The 14,342-nt window shown below is 39.1% G+C and overlaps 1 protein-coding gene across 1 annotated transcript in view; it reads right to left on the bottom strand.

Moving 5' to 3' along the window:
* Nucleotides 1-3,373: 3,373 nt before the first annotated feature.
* The window catches only part of LOC119410923 (extracellular calcium-sensing receptor-like), a 20,423-nt gene continuing 9,454 nt past the window's right edge, over nt 3,374-14,342 (bottom strand). The window contains exons 6-15 of the mRNA XM_037677844.1: nt 13,924-14,248; nt 9,642-9,936; nt 9,424-9,510; nt 8,507-8,713; nt 8,147-8,422; nt 7,631-7,858; nt 7,433-7,556; nt 6,442-7,347; nt 4,437-4,668; nt 3,374-3,548 (exon numbers count right to left, since the gene is read on the bottom strand). Of these exons, the coding sequence (XP_037533772.1) occupies nt 3,374-3,548; nt 4,437-4,668; nt 6,442-7,347; nt 7,433-7,556; nt 7,631-7,858; nt 8,147-8,422; nt 8,507-8,713; nt 9,424-9,510; nt 9,642-9,936; nt 13,924-14,248 (2,855 nt within the window). The remainder of the gene's footprint in view (nt 3,549-4,436; nt 4,669-6,441; nt 7,348-7,432; nt 7,557-7,630; nt 7,859-8,146; nt 8,423-8,506; nt 8,714-9,423; nt 9,511-9,641; nt 9,937-13,923; nt 14,249-14,342) is intronic.

The raw sequence follows: 14,342 nt of genomic DNA, 5'->3' as shown, positions 1-14,342 counted from the left end.
ATATATATATATATATATACTATAGCATGCATGAGCATGCATCAGGATATATAATATATATTTTCAATTCTTTTTTAATGCAGGCAAGTATCATTGAGCCACAAGCACTCATTTACAAGAGGGACCAGTTCCAGACAGAACATACAAAGTATGGACAACAATAACAATAAACAATAACAATAAACTACAGTAAAAACGCAGTTAAAATAACAGTGGTTTAATAAAATAGTAAATCAGGGTGCCATAAAACAATGTAAAATACTAAAAACAAGAACATATTTGCTTAGATTGTTCTATTGACACTATCAAACGTTTAAAATCCCTTAAAGAAGTTAAGGTGGACAGCATCAGTTCTTGTTGAAAGGTGTTCCATGTTGCAGGAGCAGAGTAGGAAAAGGCCTTTTTGCCAAGTTCAGTCTGCACTGAGGAAATGCTGCAAGCAATGATGGTCTGAGAGCGCACGTTGTAACTGCACTGACAACATGACAAGTGGGAGAAGATATAAGAAGGTAGCAGACTAAGGAGTGATTTATAGATGGAGATGTACCAGTGTGATAGCCTACGTGTAGATAATGATGACCAACTGACCAATGAGTACAAAGTGCAGTCATGGGTATGGTAGTTACAACCAGTTATGAATCTTAGCGTGCCATGGTAGACAGCATCCAACATCTGCAAGGAGCTGGCAGGGGCATTCATGTAAATAATGTCACCATAGTCAATGGTCAGTATAGGAAAGTTGCTGTTACAAGGTGTTTTTTGGCATTCAGAACGAAACAAGATCTATTTCTGAAAAAGAACATCAGTTTTAATTTCAGTTTCTTTATCAAGTTTTCAATATGTGGTTTAAAAGAGAGATGTGCATTATCCAAAATTCTTAAGTATTTGTAAGAATCTACAAATTCAGTAGGAACACCATGCATGGATAATCATCCATCCATCCATCCATTATCTTTACCCGCTTATTCCATTTTGGGTCACGGGGGTCGCTGGTGCCCATGTCCAGCAATCACTGTGCGAGGGGCGGGGTACACCCTGGACGGGTCGCAAGTCCATCACAGCGCCACATAGAAGCAAACGAGACAAACAACCTTTCACGCTCTCACTCACACCTAGGGACAATTTAGAGTTACCAATCAGTCTAACATGCATGTTTTTGGTCTGTGGGAGGAAACCGAAGTACCCGGAGAAAACCCACGCATGCATGGAGAGAACATGCAAACTCCACCCAGAGAGGCCCCTGGACCGGGGTTTGAACCAAGGACCTGCTCACTGAGAGGCAGCAGCTCTACCAGTTGCGCCACCGTGCTGCCCGCATGGATAATCAATCAACCTTTATTTAGACAGGTAAATCCCATTGAGCCTCGAGGACTCATTTACAAGAGAGACCTGATAAGATAAGATAAGATAAGATAGGGGAAGGTTGCTGTCACCGACTTTCTGTTGGAAAACAGCATCCCTTTGGTTTTGTCAGCATTTAGCACCAGTTTGATATGGAGTAAGTCTGTCTGAATGATATCAAATCCAGACTGTAGAAGCTGGAAAACCTTAGCAACTGTGTTAGCTCAGCAATAACAGTGTCATCGGCATAGAGATACAACGATGTGTCAAGAATGTTTTGAACAATACTATTTATATAAATTGTAAAAAGAGTGAGACCTAAAACTGAGCTTTGTGGCACACCATTAGTGACCGTTAAGTAGCTAGATAAAGTACCATTATGTTGAACACATTGTCTCTGACCTGAGAGATAGTTTGAGAACCAACCAAAAGTGGAATCTGAGAAACCAATATCTGAGAGCTTGTGGCATAAGATGTCATGACCTTTAGCAAAGCAGTCACTGTGCTATGTTGTTTTCTGAAACCAGATTGGAGGGATGACAAAATATTAAGAGTCCAAATACTTACTGACTTGAGTATTTATCAGTTTTTCTAAAAGCTTAGCTAAAATATAGAGTCTGGAGATTCGTTGATAATTGTTACACTCTAGTGGGATCTCCTCCCTTCAATAATGGTAGTTAGGAGTCATCAGGACTCTGTACCACAGAGCAGACAGCGTCCCCACTAACTCAGGAGCCAGGCAGAAGGAGAAATCCCACACAAGACAGGCTCTAGAGCAATGTGGATATCCTAACTGGGCCTTCCTAAAAGCAGAGAAGAAACCCAAACAGGACTCCAGTCAGCCAACAGGTGAAAAGGAGGAACCCAGACCCAGACCAGTGGTCATTCCATATGTTGAGGGAGTATCAGAGAAACTGAGACGTTTATTTTCTAAACACAATGTCCCAGTGTTCCTCAGACACAGGAGAAAGTCAATCTAAATTAAAATCACCTGCCAGAACAATTTAATTGGGATGTAAATTAGATAAAAGCTGCATTAAAGACAACAGGCTTTCAGATGCGGCGGTAGGTCTATAGCAGCCAACAACAAATAACGATTGACCACCAGACAGTTCAGTGTTTAGTGCCAAGACTTTAAATTGCTTAGTTGCTGATTTTGTAAATACCAGTTGTGTTACCAGGCTAGATCTGACATATATTATTGCTACACCTCCTCCTTTTCTGGGACGATCTGAATGATAAATATTAAAGACATTAATTGATATATCTTTGTCCAGAATAGATTTAGTCAACCAAGACTAAGAAAAAACAATAATATCAACGCCAGTAGAAGAAGCCCAAATCCTAAGCATATCTATTTTTGGAAGGGAGCTACGAGCATTAATATGTACAATGTGTAAATCTGAAATGTTTTAAAATTTGTAAGAGTATTACATGAGGTGAGTGGACCAGAATTGGGTTGAATGCCAGACAACAAATAAAAACATTACAATTAAACATTTTCAAGAGTTCTTTGTGACAGTTGATGGGGGATGTAAAGGTCATGGATGTTTTTCATTTACTAATGTCAAATTAATAACCATGTGTGTGAGTTAGAGTTGTTTTGTCTGAACAAAGTAGAACCTGCAGGAGCACGGAGCCTGCGCACCCGATAAACTTCAAGGCCCCTAAGCTGGAAAGCAGAGTTGCCTTGACCTAGCCTTTTCATGTATAAGCTGATGCTCCTTTATGCTGTACATGAGCAGACCTTGTGATCAGGGCATCGGGTAACATCTTGTATTCCTGTTATCAATTGTTACTCCACTTGCAAGGACATTTAAATCTGGGTTGTAAAGATCTTTTTGCATCCTGGCTTATTTGATAAATGAGTTGATGATAGGATAATTAAATTATCCAACAACAGTACTATAGTTGTTGGGTTTATATTGTAGTTCTTGGTCCTCATAAACATGTTATGATGAGATGTGTTTATAAAGATGTGGTTATTACCCAGTAGCAGTGAAGTTGGCAGTTCAGATGCATCAACATGGTTTCACCATCCAGAATGTTCAGAATGGACGTTCTGCTTCAGAATCATGCACATCAGGGGGCACATGGAGTAAAGAACTGCAGGCCATTGGACCCTCACTAACCAGTAGGATTGGTTCACCTTGAGCCCGGCTTTGACCTGGTTCGTGTAGCCCAGGTGGATCGGCACAGTGGTCCAGCTGCAAACGATGTTGGCACAGAGAGGGGTGGAAATGTTATTGCAGCTGCTGCTGCAAAGCTGGACAGCAGCAGGTGGGAGAAGAGGTGGAAGAATAAGACCTTACTGCAGCCCCAGCATTTCCACTGACTCTTAGAAAGCAAAAAAATAAAAATTTGAGGAATATAGATAAAGATGCAGAAAAGCTCGGCTGAAGCTCCGATGAAGACACCAATACTCAGAACAGCACCTCTGTGTTCGAGAGACTTCTTGCGCCACTGAGCAGCACTCAGGGGACCGCTGAGGCTGGAAGTATAGCAGCTGTGGCTGAGTGGTTAGAGCAGTCATCCTTCAATGCAAGAGTTGGAGGTTCATATCCACCAGCAGTCATATGCCGAAATGTCCCTGGGCAAGACACTGAACCCGTCAGTGTGTCCCATCGGTGTATGAATGTCATAAAGCACTGATTAGTTTCTTTAGAATGATTTGTTCAATTAGCTTTATAGAGATCTAGTAGAGTGCTGTATGAATGGGTAAATGAGGACACAGATTGTAGTGTAAAGCACTTGGAGTGTCTTGAAAAGATAGAAAGGCGCTCTATAAGCTTCCAAACTTTCTGAAGAGAGCCGGATCTTCAGAGTACCAGCAAAGAATCATACAATAGTCCAGAGCGAGTCCAAATAATCCAGAGGAATCCAGATGATAAAGTTCAGATGAGCTCCAGGGAAGACACCAGACCTCCGAACAACATTTCCCACCCATCCTGAGCCGGAGAGCAGCACTCTTATTGACTGCTGACCACTGGGGCTGGAATAATCCAGGTCCACATTCCCTGTCAGTTCCATGATCAACCACAAATCAATGAACGAGTTAAAGCACAAAGGCAAATGAGTCAGAGGGGTGTGCAGACAGTGAGGCGGGAGCTGGGTCTACAGCTGTAGATGGGACCAGCAGACCCGACACATGTGATGAAAACAGAGGGCCTGGAGCAGACGTAGGGACCAGAAGGTCTGTATCAGATGTGGGGATCAGAAGGTCTGCAACAGTGGGGATCAAAAGGTCTGCAGCAGACGTAGGGACCAGAAGATCTGCAACAGGCATGGGGACCAGAAGCTCTGCAGCATTGAGGGGACCAGAAGCCTCTGCAGCAGGCAAAGGGACCAGAAAATCTGTAGCTGTTATCAATACCAGTGACCAGTGGGCTATATAGTGGTTTGCAGCCCTGTTCTGGCAGGATCTGGCTCAAGTTAAGCCCTGGGTGTGGGAAACAAAACTGCAGCACTTTGGGTAACTGAAGGAAAAGAGAACAACTAAAAGCCAAATAGATGCAGATATGCTGAATACGTACGTGCATCTCCTTGACAATTGTTAGAGATGACCAATTTTACTTTGTTAAAGCTATAGTATTTTTATTATTCAGCCTTTATTTTACCAGGAAGAGATCCATTGAGATTATTAATCTCTTTTACAAGGATGTCCTGGGCAATATGCAAATACAGCAACACAGTCTTAAAAACAGTAACGGTAGTTGATGGAGATGTGAAAGGTCACAGATGTTTTTCACCTACTAAAGTCAGATGCTATATAACTTATATTACCATGTGTGTGTGTTAAAGAGTTGTTTTTGTCTGGATCAGAGTGCTGCATAAACATGGAGCATTTCACCCAAATAAGCAAGGACGCTGCAAAAGTCGTCTGACCTTGCCTTTGTCTGATAGCCATTATAAAAGGCACTCTTTTTGGTACTTGGTGAGCAGACTTGGAGACGACGCGTCATGTTAACACCTTGCCTGTTTGTATTTCAACTCTGCTTCATCTTGCAAAATTAAACCTGGGATTAAGAAAATTATCTACCTCTCCTGTGTGGCATATTTATTTAAGCAGCAGAAAGGATAACATTAAATTATCCTAACAGTAGTATTAAATTTTTTGCAACAAAACATCTGTTAATAACACATAAAATACAATGCAAGTAAAAAAAAATCACAATTTCAGACGAACATTACAGGCGCCAAAAAAAAAAAAAAAAAATTACAGGTGCAAGATGTGACTAAAACCTAAGACAATTTTTGTTTTAAACCAGTTAAAGGAATAAAAGACTCCAACCTCAACTTAAGCTGCAGATCATTCAAAGACCATGGGACAAAATAGGACAAACTCATCTTTGCTGACTCTGTGCGCACAACCGGTACCTTAAACCATTACAGCTATAGTAAGTTGGGCTAATTTATTACAAAATGATTGTTTCTTCACACATTTTGAAAAAAAAAATCATTTTATCTGGACTCTTATGACACCCAGGATTTAACAATATTCAAAGAGGGTATCAAAAATGAATGAATGAAGGATTAAATGGGATTTATTTTATCAGGCTTGAGATGCGAAAAAGCTAATTTCATCATCTGAACTTTAGAGTCACAAATTTACTAATGACATAGGCTCAGTGGGTAACGTTTTCTCTGTATCACGAGTTGAAATAGTTTCATATGAAATACAACAAGAATTACAGCTTATTGGACACAATTTGACACAAGGTATGTTTAATTTCAATCATTATACAAACTGGATCACAGACTGAAGAAATAAAAAAGGTAATTCTTATCAAAAGCATTAGGGTGAGTATTCATTATTAGCTAAAATATAACGTCAAACATAAGATCTTCAGACAAGATGAGAGCTGGATTATTACTCTAAATGGTTAAAAAAAATAGCACTTTCTTATTTTTTATTTATTTATTTGCCTTTTATACAAAAGAATTCTAAACAATGGTAAGAGACAATATTTTTTTCATTTTTGTGTGGCTATAAAATCAAAACTACTTTGGTATTTATAACTTACTCATGGGTTTTTAACAAAGTAATAGTTGTTTTCATTCATTTTTTCTTTATTTTTTTTCTTTACAGTTCAGTTGTACCTTTGGTGCTTCGACCCATGATAGCTTTCTTTGTATTTCTCTCTGGTCTCAGCAAGATTATGTAACACTTGGGTCCAAACAGCGCCGCCAAGAGGCCAAAACTGGAAGCCAGGATAGCAAACACCTCCACTGCATCTGCGTGTTTTCCTGGTGAGTTGATGTAAGCAGGGACAAAGGCCACCCACACGGCACAGAAGATCAACATGCTGAAAGTGATGAGTTTGGCCTCATTGAAGTTGTCTGGAAGATTTCTAGCCAGAAATGCTAGAACAAAGCTAAGGACAGCCAATAAGCCGATATAGCCCAGTAACACTGAAAATCCAACAGTGGAACCAACTATGCATTCATAAACTATCTTGTCATTGTGGTAGTGGGTGTTTTTATGTGGAGTGGGTGAGGAGGAGACAAGCCAAGTGGTGCAGATCGCTGCCTGGACAGAGGTGAGAACTAAAACTGTCCCCCTCTGCTGTGAAACACCAAACCACTTCAGACTTGCTCCACCTCCTGGCTTGGAAGTGTTGAACACAGCCAGAACCACCATGGTTTTAACCAAGATGCATGAGACACAAAGCACAAAACTGATCCCAAACACTGCATGTCTCAGTTGACATGTCCACAGTCTGGGTCGTCCAATGAACAGCAGGGAACACAGGAAACATAACTTCAGTGAGAGCAGCAGCTGGAAGCTCAGTTCTGAATTATTGGCCCTCACTATAGGTGTACTGCGGTGATAGATGAAGATCACCAGAACAACAGCACAGATGAAAGTGCCCAGTAATGAAGCAACTGTCAAACAGATACCCAGAGGCTCCTGATAGGACAGGAACTCAGTTTTCTTAGGAACACAGTGGTCACGCTGGGGGCTGGACCAGAGGTCCTCTGGACAACTGAAGCACTCCAAGGAATCTGGGGGAAAATGGAACAGATGGACACGTTAAATATGAACACATCAATAAACTGCCAGAGAAAATCCTTAAATATGGGCACCTACTGGTGTTATTACTGATTGTTCCCTCAGAACAAGGAATGCAGTCAAAACAACAAAAAGGTTCCCCCTTCTTTTTCATTATGCGAGATCCTGGAGGACAGTTTTCACTGCACATTGATTGTGGTGGCTGTGGGAGAGAAAAAGCACATAGTATTTCATTTTATACTTTTTTATTTTATTTTAATAAAATCAAAGTTTAACCTGTTTGGATTCAAAGTTCCAGAAGATTTTGTCTTCATAAAGCATTAGTTCTTCACCTTTGAGGGCCGACATTTTAACATCTCCCACATTCTGAACTTTTGTTCGTCCATCAGGGAGCCACAGCCAGTTCATAACATCATAAATTGGTAAAGCATCACCATTTGCATCAAATGACACCTGATCACCAAATGATGTGGTGAAATTGACCTTTTCCAGGTAAAACACAAGCTAATGCAATTCAAATATGAAAAAGACCAAATTCAACAAGATGAAACAGAAAAAAAAGTTAATACAGTAATCAGACTTTTTATAGAAACCAACTAAACTAACTGTTGATCTAATTATTAAAAAAACACAAATGTATAACTAATTGCTAAAGAGACAATTACATATTATTATAATGTTTTGACTTGTTTCAAGCCTAACCAACTAAACATCAGTCTTGTGCTTTTTTGCCAGACAAAGAAAGTATACAGCACAGTACACAGAGATAAAAACAGGTGAAGTACATTATACCTGCCATGGCTCAAGTGTCTGTACATCAGCACAGCGACCCCCACTGAAAGGCCCCCTGCCTGGTTCACACTGCAGCATATCATCAAGGGCATATGCCAGTGCATACACAGCCTTATACACATTGTACTCAGGCCTGAGGTTAGAAACATCCAAAAGCTCTGTTTCCACACTCTCCAAATCCTCCTCTCCAGTACATATTGATCCCCCGTTCTCCACCCAACCTGTTGGAGGTGGTGCAAATCTGCACTGAAATGTGAATTCCCAAAACTGGTTCACCTGTAATAAATATCATTCTGTGTTTTAAACAATCACAATTTATCTGTGGTGCAAATATCAGATTGTATTACAGCCATATCTCACCATGCTGTTTTCATTACTGTTGTTGTGATGTAAGTCAGGACGTGTTTGTAACAGGAAGTTTTTGAGGCCTGGTATCTCTCCTCGACGAATAGCAATACCCAGCGTACCACCCAGGTACGGCATGAGGTGGGGGGTCTGAAGCACATCAGCAGTGGCCCATGCTTCACTTGCCAACCACTGCAGGCCTGTCAGATTCTGTCTCACCACCTGTTTATATTTTGAATAATTTCCAGATTTTTTTTAGCCATAATTAGCCAAACAAACTGATATATTTTAAAGCTAATTACTTCATTTTCACATTCAAAGTCTCTCGTTAACACAGCAAAACATATCTATTTTTCATATAGTCATTGTTATTTCAGCATGTTTTTTTATCTGTTTGATAAAGCAACATTGTTTTACAGTACTGGAAATTGTGTGGTTTAAAAAACACAATGCATTTAAATACAAACCTCTTCCATGAGGTTGATAATCAGACTCTTGTGTGCAAATGCAATGACCACTCGAGCTGTGGATTTCTTCATTGTGTCTACAATCCTTTTCAGTTCACTTAAGTCTTTTTCCCAGGGCAAAACTTCTAAGTAGGCCAGACACCCTTCACCAGACAAACTGAGATCAGACTGGAAGGATCGAGCAGCGTGAAGCCCATAATCATCATCACTGATCAACAGACCAGCCCAAGTCCAGCCAAAGTGTTTTAGAATCTGAATCACAGCTCGGACCTGAATGAAAAAGGAGGGGGAGGAGTGACAAAGGATGTTTTAGTGAAAAAAATGTATTGAACTGCTTCCAATGTTTAGTCGGCTGTGATTGATTTTATTTTCTGCAGCAAACATTTTCACTCTATCAAATCCAATAATTCCTGTTAAGTACAGTGAACGTTTTCAACACAAGCTTTATGTTGTTGCTGTTTTTACCTGGAAAGCATCACTTGGTATTGTCCTAAAGAAGGATGGAAACCTCTGCCGGTCACTCAGGCAGGAACATGTGGCAAAATAACTCACCTGTTCAATACACAGGTAAGTAAATATATAACACATGACTAGCTTTTAAGATTCATATTAGTGGAAAATGGAGAGGAAATAAAGCCAAAATGATTCAAGAGAAACCTTTAGGAGTAGAATAAAAAACGTACCGTGGGCAATCTGTAAAAACCTGCGATGTTGGAGATGGCTATAGTGCCTGTGGAGGAAGAATCCCCCACGATCCCTACAACTGGAGCGATGCCTACACAGGTCTCATCTAATATAATTTCCTCCTCTTGACCACTGATTAATGCCAGGGCTGCACGAAACGAAATTCCAAGAGTGAGGCAGTTGTCATACATGCTGAACCCAAGTGTCATGTTGGGTAACAGCTTGGGATTTCTGTTGATCTCATCAATAGCAAAGGCCATGGTCTGGGCCTGTCTAATTCCTAGAACATCAAAACTGACAAAGAAAAAAGTAAGTTTTTACACAAAATTATACAACATCATTATTTTAAAGCCAAAGTCTCCATTTAACTCACCCATAACAGGTAATCTGTTCAGGCTCAAAGTTAAAAGACAGGTCTGGAAAAACAGAGAAGAAATGAACTTGAAACAGCCCCCCCAGCACCACATCTCCAGGCTTATGCATCCCATTTAGATGAAACTGTCCTTGCAACAGACACGAGGTGGAGTTCAGAGAGGAGGATGCAATAGAAAAAACTATCGAGTGCGACCACAAAAGCAGGAGGAAGCATGAGAGTTGAATGGGCTCCATGACGTTCATCTGGTTGACTCGTTTTATGAGCCCAGTTAATATGTTTTTAATTTCCTCATCCCTATTTACAGACCTAATACCTGTCATTTAAAGAGGGAGGAGCAATATTGTTGTTGCTCTTGTTTGAGTGTGTGTTTGTTTTTCTGCACTGTTAACTACATCTCATGAAACACTGAATAGATTTTAATGAAAACTCTTGGAAATAAATCATTGTATCTTTACAATGGATTAGCATTTGCCATCATCGCTATTCAAGATGGTTGCTACCGCTAACCAACCTTAGTCTGTAAAAAAAATGTGTATAGCTGAGTGAAATTTATAGAACTTGCGCACAAATTGTGGTGTGGTTTGGTTACAACTGACAGTCATGCACAACACAAATGCCAAGCTCTGACATATACAAGATCACACAAGATATGTAACAATTTCACATGTGGCTGTGCATGATGTTATGTTCAAAATGGCTGCAACATTTCCATCTTTCTACATAAGATGATTTTTGTCTGTGTTTGCCATGAAAGGCAGTAGGCGAGATGCATTTATTCATGGAATACTAGGCATTTAATATCTTCTTGTTCACGCCACATATCAACTATTTAAAAAGACTAATTAAACTTTTGAAACTTCTGCGTTTGAGACCAAATAAATAACAGCAGTGGACACAAACAGTATTAAGTTTTGCTTCTTGAATAATTAAAAAATATCAAGAAAGAAATTAAACAAGGCCACAGCGACAACAATTTACCATTTTTCTCCTTAAGAACATTGTTTTTACCACTTTTAAATATTATGGTGACAAGGCTAGCAATCTTTTTAATTTTTTTAATTTATTCATTCATTTTTAATGTTCACCAATCTTTCCAAGATCCCCCATTAGTTTCATGATCTGCAGTACGGTCCCAGCATTAACTTTGTAAAACATTGTCCTGATTATGCCATTAACACACATCAGTATAATTAATAATAATGCCCACTAGATAGAACCAGCACACCAAGCCATTTACACTAAGAAAGTTTTTCCTCTCCCTGACTAAATCCTGACGCATTGTATCAGGACTACATTGTGTAATCCTGATGAGCTTGTATCAGATACATTGAGATCAGGATTATATAATCTATATATTTATATTATATTATTATAATTATTAATATTACAATTATATATATATATATATATATATATATATACATACATTATATATATATATATATATATAATGTATGTATATGACTTCTGCTTCTTGTAGCTTCACAGTTCCACCTGCCTTCCTCTCATAAATGCACTCTGTCTTACTACGACTGACTTTCATTCTTCTTCTTTCATGAGTATACCTCCACACCTCTCTCAATTCTCTTCCACCTGTTCCTTTTTTCCACAGATCACAATGTCAATGGCAAACATTAAAGTCCATGGAGATTCCAGCCTGACCTCATCTGTTAGTCTGTCCATCACCAATGCAAACAAGAAGGAGCTCAGAGTCAATTCTTGATGCACTCCCACCTCCACCTTGAAGCTATCCATCACTCCTACAGCACATCTCACCGCTGTCCTGCTGTCCTCATATACAGTATATCCTATACCAATCTAACATATTTTTCTGCAACTCCAGTGTTCCTCATGCAATACCACACCTCCACCCTAGGTACCGTCATATGCTTCTTCTAAATCCACAAAGACACAATGAAGTTCATTCCGAAACTCTGTAATTCTCCATAACCATTCTCAAAGCAAAGAAGGCATTGATGCTCCTCTTTCTTTGCATGAAACCATACTGCTGCTCAAAGTCAACTCTTATCTAAGTCTATCTTCCACAACTATCTCCCAGATCGTAATTGTGTAGCTCATCAACTTAATTCCACAGTACGTGCTACAACTCTGTACATCACCATTGTTCTTAAAAATGGGCATTAGCACATTTTTCCTCCATTCCTCAGGATTTTTTTCACCCTCATGTATGCCATTGAATATTCGAGTTAACAACCTCACTGATGTTTCTCCTACACATTTCCAAACTTCCACTGGTATGTCATTAGGTCCTATTGCCTTCCCCTCTTTCATTCTTTTCAGAGTTTTCTGAACATCACACTCACAAATCTTTTCCACTTCTTGGTCCACAGTTTCTATGACCTCTACTTTTTTTTCCCTTTCATTCTCTTCATTCACTAGCTCCTCAAAATACTCTTTTCATCTTCCTGTCATTGTCTCATTATTTTTTAGAACATTACCATTCCTGTCCTTTCACAAGCCTACCCTGTTGTATATCCTTTCCAGCCTCTGTTTTTCCATTTGGTACAAGTACTTCTTGTCTTTTAGTGTACAGCCACCCATAAAAATCATCATACACCTTCTGCGTTACCTATACCTCCGTTTGCTCTATGTTAAATCTCCTCATATTCGTGTCTACTCTCTTCAGCTCTTTCACTATCAATTTTTTTTTGTGGCTAACCTCTTTCTTTGAATACCTTCCTGCATTTCACTATTCCTCCACCAATTTTCCTTTTCATTTATTTTCTGTCCAGATGACACATCAAGTACCTTCCTACCTGTCTCTCTAGTTACTGTTGATGTTATAGCCTAGTCATCTGGAAGGTCTTTCTTACCACCCAAAATGTTTCACAACTCTCCTCTGAATTCCTCACAACATTCTTCTTTTCTCAGTTTCTACCATTAGGTCTTCTCTGATTTTACTCTTTTTCAAAACAACTGCCATTCTACACACAACCATCAGATGCTGTCTGGCCACACTCTCCCATGCCACAACCGTACAGTCTCCAATCTCCCTCAAATTTTCTCTTTTACATAAAATGTAATCTACCTGCATACTCCTGCCTCCACTCTACTCACTACTCACTCACTCCACTCTTTTATGTTCCTCCCTCTTTTGGAAAATAAAGTATTGAAGTTCGTAAGTATTTCTCAAGTGTTCATTATGTTTCATTTCAATGATTATACAAATTAAATCACTGATAGAATAACTTTAAAAGGTGAATATTAACTAAAGTATTTTTTGTAAGTATTCCTTTATGGCTATAAAATAACCTCAAATATAAGATTTTCAAACAAGATGAGAGCTTGATTAAAAAATTAGAGCTTTGGTAGTTTGATAGTTTTATTTATTTACCTTTTATATAACAGATTGCTAAACAATGGTAGGAGACAATAATTTTTTATTTTTTTTGTGGATATAAAATTAAAATATTTTTTAACTTTTTACCGTTTGGCCCCACATTGGTTGCCAGATGTTGTCAATAAACAAACATCCAAAGACATTAAAAAAGGGATGACACAGAATCTCTTATTGACAGCAAAATTGGTGTTTATTGAAGATGTGCAGAATGTACATCAATCAAACAGCATCTGCGTCTAAAAAAAACACTTCACAGATTTTCACAAAACTTTGATACTGTTTTTATCTCTTGTGTCATAACAGCACTCACTTGTCACTCATACACTCAATTAGAGGATGTGCTGGGTTAAGGTCCCAACCCAGACGTCATAGTGTCTTTGTTACTGTTAATGTAGGTTCACTGATAACATGTCATGTCTTATTACACTGCAGAATAAACAAAATTCTACTTCAATCAATTTGTCTTCTTCATTGTAATAGTAACTTTTAATCAAGATTTGAAAACGAATTACTGGATTTTTTTTGTTCATCTTCTTTTGTTTACAGTTCAGTAGTACCTTTGGAGCTTCGACCCATTATGGCTTTCTTTGTGTTCCTCTCTGGTCTCAGCAGGATTATGTAACATTTGGGTCCAAACAGCGCCACCAAGAGGCCAAAACTGGAAGCCAGGATAGCAAACACCTCCACTGCATCTGCATGTTTTCCGGGTGAGCTGAAATAAGCAGGAACAAAGGCCACCCACACAGCACAGAAGATCAACATGCTGAAAGTGATGAATTTGGCCTCATTGAAGTTGTCTGGAAGATTTCTTGCCAGAAATGCAATAAAAAAACTGAGAATGGCCAGTAAACCAATGTAGCCCAGTAACACTGAAAAACAAACAGTGGAACCAACTATGCATTCATAAACTATCTTGTCATTGTGGTAGTGGGTGTTTTTATGTGGAGTGGGTGAGGAGGAGAC

The sequence above is a fragment of the Nematolebias whitei genome, chromosome 6, assembly GCF_014905685.2.
Source record: "Nematolebias whitei isolate Nwh7 chromosome 6, NemWhi1, whole genome shotgun sequence".
Lineage (NCBI taxonomy): Eukaryota > Metazoa > Chordata > Actinopteri > Cyprinodontiformes > Rivulidae > Nematolebias > Nematolebias whitei.
Note: the sequence above shows the minus strand (reverse complement) of the source record. Positions and strands in the feature narration are given on the sequence as shown.